Source organism: Theobroma cacao, chromosome 1 (assembly GCF_053813885.1).
Source record: "Theobroma cacao isolate CCN51 chromosome 1, ASM5381388v1, whole genome shotgun sequence".
Lineage (NCBI taxonomy): Eukaryota > Viridiplantae > Streptophyta > Magnoliopsida > Malvales > Malvaceae > Theobroma > Theobroma cacao.
This window is the reverse complement of record NC_142639.1, coordinates 38,886,974-38,912,336: the sequence shown is the minus strand read 5'-3', so window position 1 is coordinate 38,912,336 and position 25,363 is coordinate 38,886,974. Positions and strand designations below refer to the sequence as shown.

The following is a 25,363-nucleotide window of genomic DNA, read 5'->3' as shown; positions in this document are numbered from 1 at the left end:
TGGGTCATGACATAATCACACGTGCCAGAAAATCATATCCAAGGTTCCTACTTCCTAGCCCGATAAATAATAAAAAGAAAGATTCTAAAGTCATAAAGTGGAAAGGCAAAACAGTTGATGGCAAGTAAAATGGATGAAGAGATAATATGAGCAATTAAGCAAAAAAGGCAATGCTAATCAGTTGGGAGAAAGATTTTAGAAGACAGCTTTGGAAGTTCATGCTGCAGAGTGCAGAGCCAGGGTCCCCTTTCCCTTTCCCCCTCACACAAAAGCTGGTTTAGGAAGGCGTGTTCCTGCTTTGCTTATGATTTGAGTAGAAGGCAGGTGTCTAAGAAAAGCACTGCAAACAAACCCATCCTTTACTCGCCTTTTGCTCCATCCGAGTACTACAGAGTTGAAATGGTTGGTCCAATCGGTTGTGCTTTTACTTGTTTTTCTTTTTCTCTCTTCAATCGACATTCATCCATTGCACACAGCGAGCCCTCGAGTGGAAGGGTGGGCTGTCTTTTACTGGCTAGACATACAAGAAATATTGTCCATTAAGAAATATGGTAGCTAGGTAGACAACTTTTTACTATGGTTTTAGGAGATATATCTTATTTTCATGCAAATATGTTGGTAATTAATGAGCTCTTAGGCCTTAGAGGTTTTTGCATTCGAATATTTATCAGATATATGCTCCTGAGGTTGGGAGCAGTTAGGCAAACAATAGAAGGTTAACCAAAAAAAAACACATATTGGTCGGTGTGGCTTCGCTTTCATGGCTGAACCTAGCATGAAAACCTTCTTCCGATAACTGGTTTTCAAGTTTCGTAGGTTATATTTATATATTAAGAGAAGAAATGCTTATACGTGGTAACTAAAATAATATAGGCAAACATATATGAAAAGAGAGTAGACAGTAGCTGTTGAGGTGGGGTTCGAATCTAGAAGCTGGAGTGCTTATATTCTCAGTCAAAGGACATAATTTAACTGGGAAAACGTTGACAGATTATGAACCAAAAGAAAAAATAATATCTGCTTTCCCTGTTAAGACAGAGAGACGGCTAAAATCCTTCCCCACAATGGGTCACACTAAATAATCACGCCCCCAACACCTTATTATCACGAAACCATGTTAGAGGAATCATGAAAGCTGACAAACATGATACATCTAGACAAATTTTTTCTACTTTCCCTCCAATAATAGCTTAAAATATTATATGGCTTCACCCTTTTAAATTGCCCCCCCTTCTCCACCCCTTCCCTAGTCTCCACTTCAACTCTCTCTGCCTCTCTCTGGCTCTTACTCAAAATGGCCAACATAGCCGCTTTCTTTTTTCTATGCTTAAGCATGTCAATGTCATCCTATCTCCAAGTTTTCCTCCAAGCTATGGCACATGAGTGGCCTGGAGGGAGATCAACCAGGTTCTACGATTTCAAGGTCAATCCCTTGATCATTTGTCTCGAAATATGCTCAACAATTATCTTAATATTCTCAATTCTGTCTTTCTAAATAAGGTTTTCTTTGCACATAGGTACAAACCCTGAGAGTTACTAAACTGTGTAACACCAAAGAGATTGTGACCATTAACAAAATGTTCCCAGGACCTGTTGTTTACGCCCAAGAAGATGATAGAATCATCGTCAAGGTCACCAATGAGACCCCCTACAATGCCACGATCCACTGGTATTTTCTCATAATTATATGACGAAGATTACTAATTAATTAGAAAGTTAACTCCAGAACTCTACCAATTGTCTATCATCATTACTCATTGCTGGCTATCTTTTCAGGCATGGAGTCAGGCAGAAGTTATCATGCTGGTTCGATGGTCCATCTTACATTACCCAGTGTCCCATTCAAGCTGGCCAAACTTTCACATACGAGTTCACATTGGTGAAGCAGAAGGGCACCTTTTTCTGGCATGCCCACGTTTCTTGGCTTAGGGCCACTGTTTATGGTGCTATTGTTGTGTATCCTCAGACAGGGGTCCCTTACCCTTTCAAGTACCCTTACCAAGAGCATATCGTAATCCTAGGTATATCTCCTTTAATCCAACACTTAAATATAGTGTTATAAATACTGTTATGGTTTATATATATATATGATTGGATCTGAAGATTACCTGGAAATGTGGCAGGGGAATATTGGCTGAGAGACGTGGTACAACTTGAGCGGCAAGTTCTAGCAAGCGGAGGAGCTGCTCCACCGGCTGATGCATTTACCATTAATGGTCATCCGGGCCCTAATTACAATTGCTCCAGAAATGGTAAAAAGCCAAATTTATACTGTAATTCTTTATAGTACCTAATTAATTACTTAGCAGACACCATGACATTAGATTTTCTGCTTAATTTGCCTATTCAATCATAAGTAGAATGGATAAAATAAAACTAGGCTTCCTTCTAATATTATAATTATTGGTATGCAGATATCTACAAGATTGACGTGGTTCCAGGGAAGACGTATTTGTTAAGACTAATTAACGCAGGCTTAAACATGGAGAACTTCTTTGCCATAGCTAATCACAAATTAACAATTGTGGAGGCTGACGCTGAGTACACCAAGCCATTCACCACGGACCGTGTGATGCTGGGACCAGGGCAGACCATGAACGTTCTCGTCACCGCTAATCAGCCCATAGGAAAGTACTCCATGGCCATAGGACCTTACATGTCTGCCCAGAATGTTGCATTCCAAAACATATCAGCCGTTGCTTACTTCCAATACTTGGGTGCTGTTCCTAACAGTATATCATTACCAGCTAAATTGCCGAGCTTTAATGACAATCTTGCTGTTCAGACTGTCATGGATGGGCTTAGAAGCCTTAATCCTGTTAATGTTCCTAAAGAGATTGATACTAGCCTGTTCGTCACCGTGGGATTAAATGTCAACAAATGTCGGTCCAAGACACCGCAGCAGAACTGCCAAGGCACCAACAATGGGACTATGGCGGCTTCCATGAACAATATAAGCTTTGTCAAGCCTACTATTTCTATTTTGGAAGCTTACTATAAGAAGATTGGTGGTCATTTCACTGAGGACTTCCCCGGCGCACCCCTTCGGTTCTATGACTTCGTCAATGGGGCACCGAACAATGCTCCTAATAACACACAGGCCATCAATGGAACTAGGACCAAGGTCCTTGAATTCGGAAGCAGGGTGCAGCTTATCTTCCAGGACACTGGCACAGTCACCACTGAAAACCACCCAATTCATCTTCATGGCTACAGCTTCTATGTCGTCGGATATGGTACGGGGAATTTCAACCCACAGACTGCCAATTTTAACTTGGTTGATCCACCTTATATAAACACAATTGGAGTCCCTGTAGGAGGATGGGCAGCTATTCGATTTGTTGCTGACAATCCTGGTACGATACTCTCTCTCTTTTTTCAACAAAAAACATTACTACTCAAATTGGTATATCGTTGTTAATTAAATATAATTGGATTCTTGTGTCATATTCAGGGGTTTGGTTTATGCATTGCCACTTAGACATACACCAGTCATGGGGATTAGGTGCGGTGTTGATAGTGGAGAATGGGAAAGGAGAGATGGAGACTCTACCTCATCCTCCTGCAGACCTTCCGCGGTGCTAGAGCCGTTGGATTTGAATAAATGGGACGAAACGGATTGCTGTGATCTTTTTGATCAAGGATTCTTTTTGGCGCAAGTGTGTTATATACCCTGCTCCATTTCTTTTAGATCTTCAAATTGTGTATGTAGAGAAGTAAAGATTGGAGGAATAAAACTGCAAATTTCTTTTCCTTCTTTTTCCTTTTGCTCTGATTCTCTGGCTCGCGGATTATCCTTTCCACAATATTGGGCAACCCCAAGATAGATTCATTCGGCTATCTTAGGAAATAATAGTAAATAAATTGGACAAATTAGTAGGTCAACCACCATACTAAAATGCAAAGTTTAGTTGCTTTAATCGAAAAGCATAGGAGAAAGGCGTTCTTTTATCGCAAGAAAAAACACAAAAAAGGGGAGCCAGCTTCGGTTATTCACCCTGTTTGTGGAGAATGGAAAGACTGTATTCGCAAGCCGGCTGGCCTGGCCATATTAACTAGAGTGGGGGACAGGCCTTCCTTTGAGCCTTGGATAGAAACAGTAAGAGGTTCAACCCTCCCGAGTGTTGGCCTTTGGTACCGAGAAAAGTTTGGGTAATGGATTGATAGAAGGTAAGGGTCCCGAACTCCATGGAATACAATTCGTATTCCCCATAGGTATCCCTTAACTTGGGAGAAAACAGTGTTCTGATATTTGTTTAGGAGCCAGAAAAGTACATTGTTGCAAATTATTAACGGATTCATGAATTGCAATCCCAAGCCCATGAAAATCCCCATAGATCTATTCATTTCCCTACAATATATGAATATACACATAATTTTCTTAGAGGAAAATGTGGAAAACATGTCTACAGATGGCTCTATTGATGAAAATTAATAAATTGATAAGAAGTGCTTGTGTAATAACGAGGGCAAGCAACTAAGAATCAATATTCAAACACAACTTACATAGCTAGAACCGCCCATCTGCAGATTGTAAGGTCAAAAGAACTGAGCTGAAACATGAAGTGTATGAAAAAGATGATGGTAAATGCCTGTCACCAGCGTTCATATGATCCTAAACTGTATTGGAGGAATAATAATAAAAGATCACCATATCTCAAGGGGGATTGGGGTGTACCTTAAAAAGATCCAGCTTGCATTTGTCCATTCATTTAAATCAAACCATTTAGGAGCTCATCTGACTGACCATTATGATGCTCAGCACTCAGCAGCATCATTTCGTGATGGATGGGCTTTCAGGGTAAAAATGCAACAAAAATCGCCTACCTGGGATTTTAAGCTCAATAATGGATTGACTAACGTTTATCTGAGATGCTTTAGATGTAGTAGAGTCAAATAATAAGCAGGAGTTGTATATGTGTCATTCAACAATTTAAATCCGTTTACAATAACGCATGTACTACACTGGCTTTGAGTGTAGTACAATAAACTGGAAGTACAATTGTTTGCACTTAGCATGAGCACATTACAAATTATAGGATCCAAAATTTCGACAGTTTTCTATGCAAGCGGGTTTTATCTATAATAAGTTAAGCAGTGCAAGATACAAACAAGGGTAGGAACATCAATTCATAATAAATAAATATATGTAACTAATGGCTTAGTAACAGCCCAACTAATACAGCCACACGGATTCAATGGAACACACCGAAAGCAAACCTCTGAATGCAACATGTCAATGAGGGAGAATACATCTTAAGATAGTCCTGAGAGGGATTCAAATTTCAACCCAAACAAAGCCTGAAGATACTCCTGACCGTACTATAAAAAAAAAAGCAGCCCACAATACTCTGAAAGAGGAAAGCATTCCACCACTTAAGTCCTTATTTAGCAAGACTGGTGCGATCACCTCTCATAAACAAAAGCATCACTTTCAGAAGATAGGATACATGAAGAAAGAGTATTAAGAAAGTGGTAGTTTCTTGTCCAAAGAGCAGAAGAATATCCTATCCCTTTCATAGAAAGGCCTCTGGCTTAATTAGTATTCCATAATGTTGAAACAATTGCTCATTGACCATTTCAGTGTCTTAAATGTATGTAACAGATACTCATTTCGGGAAGACACAATATCTGGGAGGCTTTCAGACATCCCCCTAATACTGATTTCAAGGGCTCAATTGCATCAAATTGCATGTGTAACAGTTAACAGTTTGTATAAGACTTCATTCCAAGAAACTAATAAACTATAGTGTAATAACTTCTCAACCAAAGACGCTTTACCGGAAGATTCAGATTCAAGGGCTTTAAATAGGAATGCAGATCCAGTAAACAGTATTTAGTAGGTTTTCATTTGAAAATAGTCACAAGTCTTTTTGAATGAGCCATACTTTGTACTTAACAAAAGGAGTGAAAGAAAGAAAATTTATGAAATATCTAAAATCAACTGCAGGAGAGAATAATAAATTATACAACAGATTAATAGGTTTCTTCGAGATCAATCACACCAGATCAGTTAAATGGTTAGAAGATGTCAATGTCTGTTCATACTATGGTTTTAGAAATAGAAAACAGAAATTATGGGTTGATTCTCTCTGAAGTCCAGCTTTTCACTCCATTCAGACCTAGTGTGGATATAAACTTAAGCCTCTGGTTACTCTTCAAATTTAAATAATCAACCTGCAAATTATATGATAAATTCTAAAATCAACATCAAAACAATCAAATGAAGAGAGGAATATAGCTCCCTATTCCCTGCCTATTTCTACCTCAGAATTCTCCCTTTTCTGATTTTTAAAGGAAAGTAACTGTAAACAAGATATTAAACCTGATCAGGATCAAGAACCAGCAGACAAAATGCACCAACTGGGCCTGTTGAAGGATCTAAAGCAATTTCCTGATTAGGGTGCTCACTTATGCAGGGGAAACCTGGAATTGGACCCAAGTATTGTAGCCTTGATTTAACAGAACTGGCGAACCAAGATTTCTCCCTTTGCTGCAATATGAATATAAACTGAATGAGGAAGACATGAAGTATATCCCGATAAGTGACAACACTAACTCTAATTTTCCTTTTCTTCCTTTTTTCCCCCATCTTGAGAGAGTTTGAAGCAATTAAAGCATAGACAGGCTATAGGTTAGTAAAACAACTACCTTTTCTAGAGGAGAATGCGAATGCACATGACAACTCATTTGAAATATTGTTATGCATTATTTAAATGTAAGCTACTGTAAGGATCGGAATACCAATGTTGAGTTTTGGACTTAACATACTCAAAACAACTAAAGCCTAAAGCTTCAGCTATCATGAAATAAGCCACAAATTGTATTTAAAATGTTATTTCTGTTAGTAACAAAAGAATTGTGCTATTGTAGCTTATAGATTAACAAACAAACCAAATGATAATTCTATTCGATGGGAAACATTTGGTAATTATGTTCTATTAATGTTAACCACCATCACAATAAAACTTATTGGATAAATTGTTCATTCTGGCAACTTCAGCAAACCACCATAGTACTAAGTCATTAATATTAACAACAAAAATCAGTTCATATAATGCACTCAAAATTGGGTTGATTCTTATCCAACCTGAAGTTTCAGAGCATCAGGATTGGATCCATCAATAACATCAATTCTTCCACTGATTCGAAACTGCTCCCAAGAATCAGTAAAGTACCAACATATCTTCAACCAAGAAAGAAAACCCAATTTATATATAAGCATTAAGGAAAGAATTACATAAGATTTTTTTTAAAAAAAGCTTCAACAGTAAATCCCTATGCTAAGTACAAGTACGCATTCGAACATAAGAACAAAACAGGGTTTCAAAATAATGGGGTATACCTCAAACAAAATTTACCTCAGCAAAAGCGCAATGTTTCAGCTCTTCTATCTGCAAATTAAGAATCAAGCCCAACAAATAAGTTTTTACACAACTCCCGCAATAAGAAAAAATTATCCCAAAATGAAAAAAAAAACCCCATTTCAACAAAATTTCAATAGAAGAAAAGGTTAGTGTGAGAATTGCAAGAGTCTTGAAAAGGGGGAATAATTAAATATAGGAACCTTGTGACTCCTGCTATCAGTATTAATTTGGAACTTGTCACTGTTCTCTTGAAATCCTCTGTAAATTCAAGCAAAACACTTTCAATTCCAAACAAAAATTAGAATCCACAAGCATTTGCACACAGATTAGTCAATAGGCTACCTAAACACCACAGTGCGATTCGAGGGTCTTCCATTAGATCCAATTGTTGCCTAAAATCGTAAGTAAAAAAAAAAAAAAGCAACAGTAACTAATGATTCTTCAAAAATTTAACCACAAAAAAAATTAAAGGAAAAATGAAGAGGACAAAGTCTAACGAGTTGAAAGAAGGAAGAGTGTTTGATATGGGAATTTGATTCCAAAGCGTTGAGAAGAAGCTGCTTCCATGGCGCTGTTACTGTTCCCATTCGCTTGCTTTTTCCGTTTGTACGGTTACTCCCCGCGAGAACTCTCTCATCTATCCGAGCAAGATAGCAATATGTTCAAGCCAAACAAAAGCCTGATTTTTATTTCCAGTTGGGCCGTACTTTGGGCCCAATAATGTTATTCTACGGAAGTTGGGCCCGAGCCCGTTGATTAATAGCTTAGGCTAAGAATAAATTAGAGTAATTAGAAATATGAGAAAAAAGAACAATAATTAATCAAATTTTACATAATTGTGTCCATAACTTATTTTGGTAATTTTATATTTCCTTTTAATAATTTTCCAATTATAACTTTTTTTTACTTCTTTTTCTGTTTTCGGTTTGAATGTTAGGCCATTTAAAAGCATTTGAAATTTTCTTTACTATTTTAATACATATTGTTAGAATATATTTATAATATTTGTAAATGTATAGGATATAAAGATTTTTGCACATATTTTAAGAATAGAATAATAAACAATTGGTTGATGAATTCATTTTACTCAATGATAGAAAATAAAAAAAAAGGGTAAATTTAACTTTTCTCAGATGTCACTTTTAAATTTCTTTTTTCACAATTAATATTGTTTAGTTATCTTTTTTTTCTAATTAAATGGCTTAACTTCTATTCTCACATGAGGTTAAACTCTTAATTTTACCCAATAAAATTATAAAAATATTTTCAATTCAAAGTTAACTTATTTATTCACATTTAATAGTTTAACGCTTTGTGAGAGTAAAAATTTTCCATATAGTTTTGTTAATGAAAAAAGAAGAAGATATATTCGAGATATTAATTGAAAAAAGATCTGTAAACATGGGGATGGCGACCAATTAGCCTGGAATCACTCGCTGTCACATTGTTTATTTCAAATTACCATCTCAGGCATCTTACATTGTACCAAACCTTATTACTTGTAAAAAAAAATTTTGAAAGCATCTAACAGTCAAAAATCAAGTGGTAGAGACCTAACAAAATCACTTTCATTTATTTAATTATTTATTTATCTTGATTTGACCTAACAAAATCACTCTCATTTATTTAGTTATCTTGATTTGACCTAACAAAATCACTAGACGTAAAAATACCGTGTGTTTCTCATCCTTTCTAGGTGACTCAATGCTAGTAGTATTAGTCAAAAATCATTTTCTATTTCGCACTGGGATTTGGGTCAGCCCCAAAAATATCATTGGTAAGTGGTAACTTTTGTTTTTTTCCATGGAAAAGGTCCCGCTTGTGGACCCAAATTCTCCAAAACTGGTTTACCAACTTAATTATCATGTAAACCTTTAGTATAGTACTAGTGTATACATATATCATTGAAACAAAACTATATAGTTTGAGAAGGAGGTACACCTGAACTTCACAAGAAACCAGCTAACAAAGCACTAGAACTATATAAAAAAGAACCTTTGGAATATATTCACACTCTTTTTTTTTTTTTGCATTGTTTTGAAATATTCACTTTTCAATTCATACATTTTTTTAAAGCTTATTCTTATAAATGATAACAAATCGATTATTATTAGGAGTGACTCAATACCTTTAAAAGCCTAAAGCGTTTAAATATTTAAATGAGATTATTTTTATTGAAATTAAAAAAAATTACCGTTAGTTGGAGATCATTAAAAACATATTTTGTTCATTAAATAAGAAAAATAATTAAGAATTATTAATATTATGAGAATTGAAAAGTGATAAAAAATAGAGATTTATTAAGCAATAATTAAGAAAATGAAAGGATATGTAATTTTATTAATCATTTTGATTTTTGTATAAGTGAGGAAGTGAGATAAATAATTAAAAATTAATAAGAAGTACGTAAGAGAAAATAAATATTTAATAGATACTTAATTTAAAATTTTTTTATTAATTTTATTAATTTTTTTATATTTTTAATATAATTAATTATATTATATATAATTATGAGATCTATAAAATTATGGGACCTAAAGCAAGGATATTGATGACTTTGTGCTAAAGCTGGCCCTGATAGTTTGAGAAGAAGGTACACCTAAAAGTAACAAGACACCAGCTAGAACTATATAAAAAAGAACCTTTGCAATATATTCACTTTCTATTTTCTTTTTTTGCATAAGTTTGGAATATTTACTTTTCAATTCATATATTTTTTTAAAGCTTATTTTTATAAATTATAATAAATCATTGTTATACTCCCTTTGTCCTATTTTGTTTATCCTTTATTGATTTTTTCCATTAAATGAATACAATTTTGATCATTTTTTTTAAATATTATATAAAATTAAAATCTCAAAAAATATATATTGAAAAGTTTGAAATTCAAAATTTGTAAAATTTTATTTTTAAAATTTTTATAATTTTATTAAAAATAATTGTTAAGATTAAGTTTGTTTGACCAAAAAAAATCAATACGCGACAAATAAAATGGGACGGAGGGAGCAATTAGTATGGAGGGTTTTTTTTATTAACTTTTACATCAAAATAAAATTTTTATTTATTGTGTTGAAAATGTAAAAAATGCAAATAGTAAAATCACCATTGCATTACTCCCATTGAGCTTTAATTAAAATTCTATATAATTAATGTCGTTGTCAACAGGAAGGTAATTGCATAATTTTTGCGGCCATGGTCTTTCTAATAAGTTTCCTAATTAATTAGTCTAAGTTTCAAAGTGAGAATTGTAGGTCGACCTTGGAGGTAGCATTCTTGAGTCACCTTCCTCGTCCTCCCGCTGAAGCCGGAGCTAGGAAAATGAAACCTCATTAAAGATAAGCCCAGAGATTTACCAGTTACCATCATTTGTATTACTATAATTAATTAATTACTAAACTAATCAATTATTGAAGGAAAATTTCACTAGCTAGAAATCAGAGCCGTTAAACTTGATCATGTGTTCATTGAAATTAAACAGCATCATCATGGCAGGAGAGTAAGATTTACCCTCCAAACATTTTGTTTGCTTTAATTTCAAACCCAGCTGTTGCACGGTGAAGCATCCACTCCAAGTGCTTGCAAATTAAGTTATAGAGAAAGTTGAAGTATGTCTAGCTATATATGCCACTTTGAAATTAATTGCTCCACTCTTATTGCTTTCTTGAAGCTAAAATTTATTAATTTGTTGATTTTTTAGGTAGTTTTTTTTTACAAGCATGGAAGTGACGTAACTCATGATGAAATCGCGTTAGGTAACTACGACAAAGATAGCGAATGACGTGGACTCAGTAAATCCATATTTTAAAATAAATGAGTATCTTCAAATCAAAAAGAAAATATCTTTAAAATTATTTTTTTATATGATTTTTTTTATTTTACTTGTAGTTTAAAAAAAATCTAGAATTAGAATACTTTTTTATTTGGTATCCCATATATTAAAGAGACATCAACTATTCAACATAGAGGAGTATTATTGTCAATGCTCTGAGATCGAAACACTAGATGATATTCATGGATGAAAAATTATCAAAACTAAAGGAAAGAGTTAAATCCACTCAATGAAGAGTTACGTAACAGCATTGTATATCATGACATTGTTTATAACATCTAGAGAGATTTTGAATAAAGGTTTTCACTTGGGAGAGAACTTCGAATTCAAGAACTAAAAAGAAAAATAATCAACACTAGATAAGATGAATTGGCAATCTCAACTTGCTATACAAAAATGAAAGGACTTTGGGATCAACTTGAAAGTTTTTTCAAGTTTCATGCATAAGAATGTAGGAATTGTATGTGTGAAGTCTTGGCTAGAGAAAAAAAAAAAAGAAAAATTACATTAGTTTCTAACGGGATTGAATGATTCCTATGCTGTTGTAAGATCAAATATTCTCTGTAAGGATCCATTATCAACTTTAGCAATTGCTTATTCTTTATTGAGTTCAAAAAAGTAGATGATGACAAGGCCAATTGTGGAGGCAACAACATTCAAAGTATATATTGGAGAGGGCAATCAAGATCCAAATAAGAAGTTAAAATCTGAACACTGTACGAAAATTGTTTTGAGATTGTAGGATATCCACCAAATTGATAGGAAAAGAAAAAGGGCATACATTCCCAACAATAAGCAAATCCATAACAGATTATTTTAAATCCAACAAGGTTATCTCAAATTCAGTTTGATCAACTGATAACAATACTTGACGAAAACAAATAAGGAACTCTCATTATCAACTTTATTGGGGTTTACTTTCCACCAATTTGAGAGAGGCACAAGATGGATACCCATAATATCTATGGCAAGTTTGGTGGAGTCCAAACCTATCACCTACACTGGCTTGAGAGAGATTGTTACGAAATGTACAGGTATCCTCAAATCAATGAGAAAATATTTTCTTATGTAATCTTTTCTTATTTTCTTTTTACTTTACTTGTTCTCCGAGGAAATTTAAGATTAGAATACTTTTTTATTTACTATTTGCTTTATTTACATACCAAATAAGTTTAGGTCTAGTTGGTTATTATAAATAGCTCCCATATAATCTTTTATTTTCATCAAGCAATCAAACAAATTAGCTATCAAGCAATTGAATTCTTTTCTTAGATCTTTGTTATTTTCTACAGAAACTGTAATCCACCATTAAATCTAAATAATTTCATGTATAAGAAAATCCGATCTCAATGAACTTTTTAATAATTAATAACAGAGTTTAGCTTATATCAAAATTATCTTGATAATATAAATTGTGCATTATAAAATCATCTTAAATGTGAATTTGGATTTTTAGGCATCACTACAACTATATCACCTCATAATTTTTCAAAGCATCTAACTAATATTATATACTAACCAACACCAAATCAACTCTTATTAACTTATTTTTACATTAACTAATTTATCTAATGTAATTAAATTTACAAATTAAAAAAAAAAAACTAAAACTAAATCATAAAGATCACAACAATTGTTAAACTTCTTGCAATCCCTTGGGATAGGTTTGGAAGAGAGTTAGCCATCACTAGAGATTGTGTTAAAATTTAAGATGGATATTCAATTTAAAATCAATTAACAATAAGTGAAAATGTTTTTTATACATTTATATATATTTAAGATATCTCTAATATTTAAATTTTTAAGACATATATTTAACTTAAAATCAATTGATAATAAATGAAAAGATTTTTCTATGTATTTATATATATCTAAGATATTCTTAATATAACAGATGTGAGATTTCTCTTTCTCATTATTTCAATACTCCCCCTCACCTTCACATAGGAACCATCTATTACGCATTGGTTTTAGGTTGAATACTTGTTTTAAAAAATTCAATATAGTATTTAAACAAACATTGCCCTCATTTGTTAGCCCCTTCGTAGACCCAACTCCATGATTTATGTCACGTGATAGGTCCATAATCCCCACACGTGAGGGGCATTATTGAATGGTGAGAAAGAATTTCCACATTTGTTAAATTAAAAGTATCCTAGTTATATAAATATAATAAAGATCTCTTCATATATTGCCAATTGAATTTAGGTTAGATGCTCATTCTAAAAATTTCAACATGATATTAAAACAAGAGTTGTCTCTTTCATTGTTGCCCCCTCCATGATAGGTATGCAAATAAAAATCTCACATTTATTAAATTAGAGGTACCTTAGAATCTAGACATAGAGATATAACAAAAGTATCTTTGGATGCTCATATTAAAAATTTAACATGGTATCAAAACAAGTGTACCCGTTTGTTGGCCCCCTTCTCTAATTCATATCACATTATAAATCCGTACAAACTCCCTTATGTGATTCACATCACATAATAGATCCGTGATTTTATACTTGAGAAGGAGCATTAAAGTGATCTTAAAAATTCAACATGGTAAGTGTTGGCCATAAACTCCCTTTTATAATTCGGAGCACATGATAGGTCTATGGTTTTAATCAAGTGATCTTAAAAATTCAACATGGTAAGTGTTGTTCATCATCATCACCCTTTCCCTTTTACTTGAACCCCTGATCCATGTTAGATCTTTGCCTTTGAACAATGCTGAACACTTGAGCTACAAAACCGAGTGAAAATGGCAATTTTAATTTCAAAGCCAAACTTGGCCGCAAGAGGAATTGATATACCCTCAGCCACATTTAGGAGTTTAGTCTTCTTCTTTTCTTTTTATTATTTGTTTTCCGTTTACATTTAGTTTTTGTTTATTTTTTAAGTCAATAACCAATTTCTAGATAAATAAGTTAAACCCAAATGAAAGCATATCAACAGGATTGATTCAGTGTGGATAAATATATAATTATAATAATTTCATATTTTTAAAAAAATTATGAAATGACTATTTTTAGTGAGTACTTAAAAACTCACTTTTTAATTAGATGATTCTAATATAATTTAAACTCTCCATAATATTATTATATAAAAGTTGAAAGTTTAATGTCATTGCATCAAACATTTTAACGCCGGCGATGATAAAATATTTATATCTTGTCCTAATATCTTTTGGACCACATTGCCAGCTTTATGGCATGGAAACTACTTTTGTTTTTCTTGGGTGGATGGCATAGATTACTAATTTCCCTTATTTTGTTTGAAGAATTAAAAGTCTAGATGGGACCATTTTCATGGGGCAAAGCACAAAAATCAAGCTGGGAACAAATTCCTTAATAGATTAGCTGATGAAATGATTTAATATTGTTTTTTAATGATTAAGAAAAGTCAAATGTCCACATCAGAACAGTGAAATGAATCATCGAATTATAACCATAGTATCCCATTATTATCAAAACAAATGGTGCATCTACCAATCTCGGAATACAAGTTGGTCACGAGGTCATCTAACTTCAAAAGGCGAATCAAATTAATGTGAAAGCAACGTCTAAGTGTTTTCCTTTCCAAGTGATGTTCCCCCCACCTCAGTAATAAGTTGCCAATCAACTTGTTCTCCAAACTCGTAAACATACCTTTCATGTTGATGTCGTCCTCTTTTGTTTGTTCTCTTTCCACACAATTATATCGAGGCGAATTTTCAAAAGATTTTTGTCATTTAACAGTTCTAAACGTAACTACTGTTACCTATAAGAAAAGGGAAGAAATTTTGAAATCCTTTCTTCCTCACAGGATCGAATGCTTCTCTTTTCCTTCTCGTGGAGGTGATATTGGGACTTTTTCAAGTGCAAAAGTCCATAGAGAGAGGGAGAAAAAAAAAAGGGTAGATCAAACTTTGGAATTTCATCCTTACCTAAAAGAGATAATAACCATTAAATTTGTTATCGATGATAAGTGGATACATGTACTGCCATGGCATGAATAAGTATGAAAGTCTTGGAAGTCTTGAGGTTCTGAAAATGGCTTTAGCTATTTTTTGGCTATATATAGATATACTTATACCAACATGATTGCAACATGACTGCCTGCCATCATGAATCCAATCAGAGGCGGAGCTAGTTAATTTTTTTTAAAAGGGTCAAAGGCTGAGAAGAATAAAAGTTAAAAATTTTTAAAACTAATATTTTGAATTTAACCATTAATAATCAAAAGATTTATAATAAATAATAATTTTATATAATTGATAAATCAAAAGAAATAAAAAGAAAAAAATTATAATAGTGCTCTAAGAAAGTTTCGCTCGACGATGGTAATATCTTTCTTAATATAAATAATTAAATTATCTGTAAGAAACTTATCATTCATTTTGTTTTAGAGTCTTGTTTTTCTCAATATAAACGACTAAAAATTAATGTAGTCAATATCTAATATTTTTATTTTATTATATTCAAGCTTATAATACTAAATATTAAACTATAATGTATAAAATATAAATAGTTAAATACGACATACAGAATTAATAATTTCTTCTTATACTCAAGATAATTTTCTTTCAACTAAATATAAAACATAAAACACATTAAATATATATACTCATGATAATTTTTTTTATATAATTAGGATTAACAAAAAATAATATATTGGTAAAATTTTAAACAATAACCAATAATGCAACGCTAGAACTTATATTTAAGAATTACATATACAATAATTCTTTAATTTTTTAAAATTAAAATCATTAAAAATAAAATTCACATAACAAAAAAAAAAAGAAAAACATGACAAGTAGAAAATAGAACCTATATAACAAAAAAAAAATATAGTTGATGATTCATAGAAATTTAGAAAAGAAAATCTATAGAAACTTAGAACATATGAACAAATAGAATAGAATTAAAAAAATAAATAATAATAATATAAATATAAATAGAAAAAAATAAATAAAAACTTTACTTTTTTTATAATTTCACAATACAATGATAGAAAAAAAGAGAGGAAAAGATGGGTGGAGTAACTTAAAAATTTTTTAAAAAAATTAAGAATTTGAATAAAATTGAATGAGATTTGTAAGATTATTTTATTATTATTTAATAAAAAATTATTTTAAAAAATCACAAAAAAATATATAATATTTAAAAATTTTCAAAAATTTTGGGGGGCATGGTCCCCTTATTACAAAGGGACGCTCCGCCCCTGAATCCAATGCAACTTGATTACTTTCAAGTCTTTTTCCGGAGCAGGGATGGCAGCTCAATGTTAATTATTCATCAGTACTCGTCAGTCGTTTGCATTCTTTGCCACGGCATTGCAATTTCTACAAGTTCATTACTTGTTTCTATCCCGGCCTCTTGTTTAGTTTTAGGTGGTTTGCCATGTGTTTACTCCACTTGCGTTACGTTCGTTTTCATATTTATTCTCAAGACAACAAGCTTCCAACCAAGAAATTCATTTTAGGAATTAATTGAAAGTTTCTCTTTATAAATCGTAACACAACTTCATAACCTTTTTGAAATAGAATGATTACTTCCACATGTAAAGTTGCTCTTTAGAGTTGTTGTTGCAAATAAACTTCAACTTTTCGAGTTTATATAAACCAAAAGACAATTATTACCCATTTTAATTCTACTTGCAAAAAATAAGTACTGCTCATTTTTAGTATGTAAAGACATAAGTATATATGCCTTTCAAGATAAAAGACATAAGTATTAATGATAAAGAGCACGTGCATTGGTAGGTGTTTTAATATTAAGCTAATCAATTACAATGATGCTTTTATTTTCCTTAACAAGTTTAAAGAAATATTCTTATTTTTAGTATGCTGGTGCTTCTTTTGACCTATTAGAATTATGTTTTATAAAAAAAATGCAAGATTTTTTATTTGAAAAAAAAAATTTTGATTTAATTCTTTGACTTTAGTACATACACCTATCGTTAAGCGAAATAATTACATAATGTAAAGCAGGAGAGATTTAATTCTTGCTCTTGACTTACAAAGTGTCCAAAGTTTGTGAATGAGTGTTTTTTTTTAAATGACTCAATGTCAAATCTTATAACTATTAGTTTTAATTTATACGTGTATGTTTTTATATGCATGCATCATTAGTACTGGTGTTGATTTATTACTTACGTGACAATTACAATTTTTCTTTAAGAGAAAATATCAAGTTTAGATCATTCCTTGCAACAAATGCAATTTAGAGAAATATGCAAGAAAACTTTTCATGCATTTAGACATTTCAAGGTAGAGAGATTTTATTAAAGCACAAAAACAAATGACTTAAAGATGAAATAGTAAACAAGTCATTACTATATATACAGTGCATGTGCATATACTTTTCGATAGTCTAGTTTAATTAGTATACTTTATTGAGATAGTCTATAGTCTTTACTTCTAGCTACATTAGAATATCAAATTCTAAGAAGATTAAGATAAGACTCTTGTATTTAGCCTCATAAAATGATCATAAGGGATTAAAGAAAATTATTAAGTTAAAAGAGAAGTTAGTGAGTATCTAAATTTAAAAAGAGTGATTTTGGTGTAAATAGAATAAGACTAGTGTGATTTTTTTTTTAATAAATTTTTTTCTGTTGCTGTATGAGTAGACATAGTCATCAAAAAATCGAATCACGTAAATTTATTATGTTTTTGTGGATGTGTTTGATTTTTTTTTCTTTTTTTTTAATTCTATTGATTATATAAGATTTTGAATGACTTTTTTGAGATTATTTTCTTATTTTCACAATATTTCCACGTTACATTCGCCAGTTGAGTTTATTTCTTTCTCTTCCCTGATTGTGACCATTACTTCCACCTCCATCAGCATCTCACTAATTTAGTGAAAAAAAAAAGTCCAAAATCTTTTAATAGTGCAATTTCCGTCTCATGTTTTTCAAAAGAAAATTAACCAACATTTGTTTTTCCTTACAACATAAAAGTAGAACACCTTTCATTTATTCTGTACAAATGATTAATTATTATTATTATTATTTTTTCATTGAAAAAAGAAATTCAAAATTTTTTTTTAAATAAAAAATTATATACTAATTAACGAATCAAACATTGAAGTGCGTACAACAACTGATTTATTGTAACTCAGGAAAGGTGAAAAGTTTGCCCAAGAGAGACCTTTCCGGTGGAGAATTAGACAACAGACCCAGATTTTGGGAAGTGACTTGGGGATGGGAATTTTCGAGCTTTTATGATGTCAATAAAAAAGTTTCAGGTCTGGCGTGGTCTGTCCATTACCATGCAACTTGTCATTTCTATTTTACAAAACTATATAGTAGTATTTATAAACTTCTACCCCACATATTACACAACTGATAATATTTGGATATTTAACGAAATGTTCCAGTTTTCGTAGTACTTTGGCTAGAAGGTAAGCACGTGAAAGCTAAGAGTCTACTTCAACCAACTTTATTGGGAGAAAAGACAATAAACCATTTGACATGCACACACAAAAGACCATCCGACTTTTCTCTTTTGTTCTTTTGCTCAGATCAATAATGATTCAGCGAAAGAATCCAACTGCACTTGATCATCGTTTGTCTTCAGAAGCTGGAGATACTCTTCGTAAAGCTTCTCGAGAGAATTATCGTCATCACTTGCTGGTACATGAGACTGGCACTCGAAATCTGAACCGTTAACAAAACCATGATCATCATAAGCAGCAAGAAATCCGGTCCCATTTTCATCATCGTTGACATTATCTGACCAAGGTCCTTGTACAACCTCTGTACCCAATCCTCCCTCTCCTCCTTGGCTTGAAGACACCGTGCTAAACGTATTACATTGGTCAAAGCTGTCGTTTCTTGGTAAAGAGAAAGAAGTTACTCTAACGGGCTTAGGGAGATGAACTTTGGGCTTTTCTGGCTCAACCTTTGCGCCTTTGCCCTTGCTATTGTTCTGCTTCTTGTTGCTGTTGCCTCTGCTGCTTTTTCTCTTCTTCACTTGTTGAACTGCTGGCTCTGATAGTTTCTTGTGGGTGTTAGGGTCAGTCCCTTGGCTTAGAAGTCTTTTACTCAGATGGGTGTTCCAGTAATTTTTAATCTCGTTATCGGTTCGACCAGGAAGCCTTCCGGCAATGAGTGACCACCGATTGCCGAGGAGGGAATGTAATCTGATGATAAGATCATCCTCATCGGGAGTTATATTCCCTCTCTTTATATCTGGTCTTAAATAGTTCATCCATCTGAGCCTGCAACTCTTTCCACACCTAAGAAGCCCTGCAAAACCATTAACAAACAATGAAGAAAAAAAAAACCTTGACATACCCCAAAATTTGGCAAGAAAAAACAAAATCATGCTTCTAGGGAAGTGTCTTAATTAAGTTGAAATGAATTACCGGCTTTCTTAGGAAGTGATCTCCAGTGACCGTCACCATGAGCTTGAATGTACTTGACAAGCAATGTGTCTTCTCTAGGAGTCCAGGGACCTCTATGCAACCCAACTTTAGAACAACAAGGAGCCCTTCCCATCCCTCTTTCTCTCAAAATTTACTCTTCGTTTGCTCTCACGTATGTGGTATACTAGTACTCAAGTAAACTCAACTGATGATCACAGATTCTCTCTCTCTCTCTCTCTCTCTCAGATTCCAAGCATTGAAATATATGAGCGAGATTAAAGGAAAAAAATGAGAGTAAGAAAGGCAGAGAAAAGGATGTAGAGAGACTGATGCTCTAAGGAGCACAACTACCGAAAGCTCTGGCTTCGCCTTTTAAAACAGTTAAAAAGACATGAATTTATATGACTTAATTTTTTCATTCCTTTATTTTTTTAATTAACAAAAAAATGTCTTTGCTTTTTGTTTTTTCCTTTATAATTGGGATTTGCTTTTGGTTGTAAAGGGTGGGGTTACAGTCCAGGAGGCGTTGGTCTACAACTCTACCATATACAATTAACGTGACCAAAATTATAGTATTTTTGTCAATATTTCCACGTGTAACTCAACGACCCTTCTCCGCTATCTGCCCTTCTTACCCCTCATTCGCATTTTATACCAAACGAGACTGCCTCGCACTAGATTGCTACATGGCTGCTCAATTACGGCCGTCCATCACGTGGAAAGTGTACGGTCAAAACCTTCCCATTCCAAATTATTCATGCCCGTCATTTTTTTTATATAAATAATTAATTTTCAATGTAGTACGTAGTATGATCATGGTGGAGTATTATTCCTTTTCTCAGTTTTAGGGCCAAGACTAAGCGTAAATGGAAACTAAACTTAACACCTCTCTCTTCACCATCTTCTGATCAATGGAAACATGATAATCAAGTTTAAGGTCCATATTAATTTATTGAATGAAGCTATTATATTGCCTAAATTTTTTATTTATGTTTATATAAGCTATTGCTAGTCTTCTTTTCTTTTGGTCTACACTGCTACTACTTAGTTGTGCCTTTCCCTTCTTCCTTTTGTTTCTTTCATATAGAAAATTCCAAAAACTTCTATTTGTTCTCGAAAAAAGAAAGTTTCCCTTTAAAATAGATAGTGAGATCCTAATTCATACAATCTGGCACTTCACTACACCACTGGACATAAATACTATCAGCAACTGTTTGAATGAAAGTTCGTGATTCAGGAAAAACTCAATTCCCTTTATTAATTTAATGGCACGTTCCGTATGGGGAATAGCTAAGCCATTTTTTCTTTATTTTTTTGTGTGATTGGTTTTTGAGGTGGGGAATAGCCATTCTTAGTAATGGCTATTATCCAAAATCTTGATTTAGTCATTTCCCACCTCTCCCATATTAATGGCTATTCCATGACTATGGGAATAGAATAAAAAATTTATTAGACAAAAATCTCTCTATTTATTGTAAATAATTACAATCTATAAATAAAAAATAACAAGAAATTAAAACAAAAAATATATTAATAATTTAAAAATAATTAATTAATGTTTAAATTTTTAATGAAAATACAAGTAGAGAAAAAATAAAAAGAAATTGAAATAAAAATTATATTAATAATTTAATAATAAATTATTAATATTTTAAAATTTTAAAGAAAATAAAATTAAAAGATTAAAAAAGGAAAAATATTATTGAATTATAATAATGAATAATTTTGTCTAGTTACTAAATTATAATAAAGAGTAATTTTATCATTTTATCATTTATTCTTTAACTATTCTAAACCTATTCCTACCAATCAAATTTCAAAATGAGTTATAATAACAATTCCTACCCTTTCTAAAAAAAAAAATAATTTCTACCTTATTTCATTTCATTCCATAAACTAAATAACATAATAATCATTTTATTCTATTTTTATATAATAATTATTTTATTTTATTTTATTCCATTTTATGTATGGAATGTGTCATAAGGGTTTTAGTTTAGGTATAATAAGAAAAGATATTTAGATAAGATACTGGTGCACTAACCATTGGAATTGAAAGGACTTACGACTTTATATAGGATGATCAGTCCACCACCATTGACAAGTCCTTATTGGTTTTCCTTTTTGGAAAAAAGTCCGTACAATAATTTTAAGTTTTTGAATGTTGTTGGTGAAAGATTCATTCAGAGGTATGAAAGTTAGGAGAGGGAACGAATTAGGCATGGCGATTTATGACGACGATCACCTATTCCACTTCGGGATCTATAGCTGGCTTTATAGCCGGCGGTTTGTAGATTGCACGACAGTGCATAATGAAACTCAAAATTTTGTGAAATATATTAAAATACCAATTCAAACAAAAATCTTCAAATCTTGTCCGACATCTCTATCATAATTTTACGTCACAAGTTTTTTAAATTTTTCATATTAAAATCTAAAATTTAAATTTTAGAGTATAGAAGTTAAAATTTTTTATTAAAATATAAAATTAGACAAGTGATATAAAATTATGAAATAACACATCAATCGAAACATGTAGTGAAGCTAAAAAAACTTCTATTCACAAATTTAATTTTTCTCAAATTCTCAAATACTTGACTCATTAATTCATGAATAATCCCCTTACCTAAAAGTAGGGTTCAAATTTCCATATCTCAATTAGAAAAAGAAATTTAACTTTTCTCATGAATAACCTAACTTTTTATAATCAGAAAAGGATCATATATAGTAATTAATTACTATAATATATTTGTATCCAATCATTATTAAGCTACCAGAGAGGAATTATTATAACCCTAGATTTCATAATTTACGTACCACAATTGGTTATAATTTAATGTTTCCGATTTGCTTTTTTTCACCTTGTCAAAACCTTTTACAATGTAAAGTAAAATCATGTTGAATTAAATCTCCAGTCTGCATATTTTTAATTCTCCGCCTACTAGGATTTTTTTTTTTATTTGCAGATAATTTAGGTATATCTTGACTTAGAATGATGTAATTAATTTCTATTTTATTCCCTAATATCAAAAAAAAAAAAAAAAAGCAACTTGAGAAAATACGTCCTACTATTTACTTTTATATACTAAAACACGTTTTTGGATTTTGTTTTTCAACGTAAAGAGCCAGAATTTTCTAGGGCTGTTTTGAATTATAGGGAATGAGATAAAAATTTTATCCCAAAATTATAATCAAACAATCATTTATCTACTTAGCAGACATGAAGCATATACATACAAGGCTTAATCTTATTTATGGTCTAATTCTAATTAACAAACATGATTGTAGTATAACTTTAATTAGATATTATAGTTTAATTAATTAACAATATTGTATTATATCTCTAATTAAATAATTTGTATAATTAATTATCTTAACATTTAAAAAGTTTCAAAAGATTTATTTATATCAAAATATATAGTTCAATCTTCTTAATTGTGTATCTTATTAATATAATCAACAAGTTAATTATGGGATATGCATAAAGTGGACCGACTGGTTTGCATAATAAAAAAATATTAAATATAGATGCATGCAAATATTAATCAATTAAAATGCCTCGAAACCTCAAAACTTTTAAATCCCAAGAACTTAATTGGCTTGTTTTTTTTTTTTTTTTTTTTGCACATGGAAAGCCTCTCCTTCTCCATATCTTAATGAATCACATGGGACCATATCACGTAATTGTTGCAAACGATCAAATCATTCTACGAATTTCCATCTAAAAGTTGACAAAAAACCATTGGTCACAGTTTCATAATTTATATGCTGTAATTAGAATCCCAAGATATATATATATATATATATTTATGTATGGAGAGAGAGAGAGAGAGAGTGTAAAGGAGGGGAGAGATTAGAAGGAAAGATGAAGGAGAAAAGAAAAACGTGAGTGCATGGAAATATATTCTAGATAAGTTAAATATCATATGAAATGGAACTGTTGGAGCGCTAGCTTAATTGTTGCACTAATTAAATGCTACGTGTCTCGTAGCTAGTGTCTAACTCTAATTCATTGTCGTTAATTATATAGGAGGGAATTCTTTATCTCTTTTGTTTATACGTATGGAACGGGAAGATCCCAATTGATACTTTGAATCAGACATTGAGTGCGTGACATTGCTGCAGAGGATTTCTTTTCTTTTGTTTTTTCCCTCAGAGGGTTGAGGCCAAGTTGTCTGCAGCTCAACTCTCTGCAAACAGCAAAAGCAGTGAAGAAGCACCTAAGAAGCATGTGCAATTTTGCTTATTAAAAGAGACTGTTCGCCCAGGATGAGGATTTATGGCCACATATATGTCTTCCTTGTCGTCTTGAGATTGGTGTTTTCTTAATTTCTTTTCAGTAAAAAAAAAAATTATTCTGCACATTGAAAGATTGGGGTTTGTACATGGAAGTAATTGCGGTTTGTAACTGCTAGTCAAGCCAAAGAAATGGGAGACAGGAGGAATCCAACAGCCAAGTGCTCGTTTCCCGTTGACCAAGTTGCTATATACCACGCAAACATGATTCTTGGTGAGTATATCACGTGGTGGAGACTGGAGAGCTAAGGTTTTGAGAGTACTTTGGTAAATGCTTCCTCTTTTTCTCTCTCTCTGTGTCTAGCCAAATAAAGATTAAATACACACCTGCAAAACTAAAGAAAAATAAAAAAAAGTGCTCACTCACCTTGTGATATGCTTAACCAATCACCACACATTAAAAATAACCAAACATGAGTTTATGTTGAAATCTGCCTTTTCGTCAAAGCTACCAGGAAACCCGGCACACATTCAGAATTCGCCAAACTTTTTTTACTTGATTTCGGAATTCGGTGAGGACTGAGGACAAAGCGAGCATTAATTAACAGCTTCACAAAGAGCGAGTGAAGTTCTCAATGCGGACTCTAATTGCCAATTAGAATGATGCATCTAAAGTGATGTTTGATATTTTACAATATAATGTAATTATAGGTAATGTAATTACAAATAATGTAATTATAGTAAAAATAACATTACAGTTTGATATACAAACAAAATAATAATTAAAATATAAAAAAAATAATATTTTAACGTTTGATTTACAAGTATTTTGTTGAAAATGTAATGTTAATTTTCAAAATTATCCTTATTTATTAAAATACAAGTTTAATATACTTGTATTTTTTATTATTAATTTTTATATAATATCATCTCTTAAATATATTTTTAATGTCATATATTTTATTTTTATTTTTTATTATAATATTATATATTTTATTTGCATTTCTTTAATATAATTTTGTATATGATATATTTTATTTTAATTTCTTTTACCTATATTATATAAATTGTAATTTCTTATATTTTTATTTTTTTAATTTTTAATTATTATATTATATATTTTATTTTAATTATAATATTAAAAAATATTTTTAGTAAAGTAATAAAGTTGAAGGGTAAAAATATTTTTAATAACATTGTATGGTGTAATATAATGTGATTGCATTGATTTTGGACTGTAATTACATTACATCCCTTAATTATAATGTAATTGTATTACAGTGGTCTGTTATAAAATAAATACTATAATATAATTTAATTAGATATATTGTAAAAAATGTGCTCTTATTTTCTTTATACCCAACACTACCTAAATTCAATCAAAGCATTTAGTTATATAGAAGAGCGCATCCAAGAAAAGTCAAGGCCTTAATTACTCGGAGGGCGGTTGGTGAAGCAGGGCCATGTCGCAAATTCCTTCCTCTTGAAGTTCCAAATATCTTGGACAGTGTAAAATCTCGTGTTATGGCAAGCATTATAGACAATGGACTAGAGCGATTACTAATATACTTTCACTTCCAAGAAAA

General features: G+C 31.6%; 3 protein-coding genes across 5 annotated transcripts; 1 reads left to right on the top strand and 2 right to left on the bottom strand.

Moving 5' to 3' along the window:
• The first annotated feature begins 1,245 nt into the window (after positions 1-1,245).
• LAC6 (laccase 6) lies at positions 1,246-3,752 on the top strand. The gene is made up of 6 exons (XM_018114002.2): positions 1,246-1,423; positions 1,518-1,669; positions 1,777-2,021; positions 2,124-2,252; positions 2,415-3,356; positions 3,455-3,752. The coding sequence occupies exons 1-6, from the start codon at positions 1,295-1,297 to the stop codon at positions 3,583-3,585; spliced, it is 1,728 nt and encodes a 575-aa protein (XP_017969491.1). The 5' UTR covers positions 1,246-1,294; the 3' UTR covers positions 3,586-3,752.
• A 651-nt stretch (positions 3,753-4,403) lies between these two features.
• On the bottom strand, positions 4,404-8,009 carry LOC18613949 (Pyridoxamine 5'-phosphate oxidase family protein). Of its 3 annotated transcripts, XR_016028521.1 has the most exons (8): positions 7,865-8,009; positions 7,710-7,759; positions 7,568-7,625; positions 7,362-7,394; positions 7,091-7,186; positions 6,326-6,493; positions 4,679-6,177; positions 4,404-4,553 (listed from the first exon to the last, which is right to left on the bottom strand). XR_016028521.1 is itself a non-coding variant. In XM_007051443.3 (7 exons), exons 1-7 carry the CDS (start codon positions 7,952-7,954, stop codon positions 6,076-6,078), a joined length of 597 nt encoding a protein of 198 aa, XP_007051505.3. In that variant the 5' UTR covers positions 7,955-8,009; the 3' UTR covers positions 4,404-6,075. The 3 variants fall into 3 exon arrangements, 2 of the variants coding, with proteins under 2 accessions (XP_007051505.3, XP_007051506.2); XM_007051443.3 differs by having other exon boundaries at positions 4,404-6,177; XM_007051444.3 differs by lacking the exon at positions 7,091-7,186 and having other exon boundaries at positions 4,404-6,177.
• Positions 8,010-18,438: 10,429 nt separating this feature from the next.
• Positions 18,439-19,898, bottom strand: LOC18613948 (myb-related protein 308). The gene is made up of 2 exons (XM_007051442.3): positions 19,542-19,898; positions 18,439-19,422 (listed from the first exon to the last, which is right to left on the bottom strand). Exons 1-2 carry the CDS (start codon positions 19,672-19,674, stop codon positions 18,692-18,694), a joined length of 864 nt encoding a protein of 287 aa, XP_007051504.1. The 5' UTR covers positions 19,675-19,898; the 3' UTR covers positions 18,439-18,691.
• Positions 19,899-25,363: the final 5,465 nt, after the last annotated feature.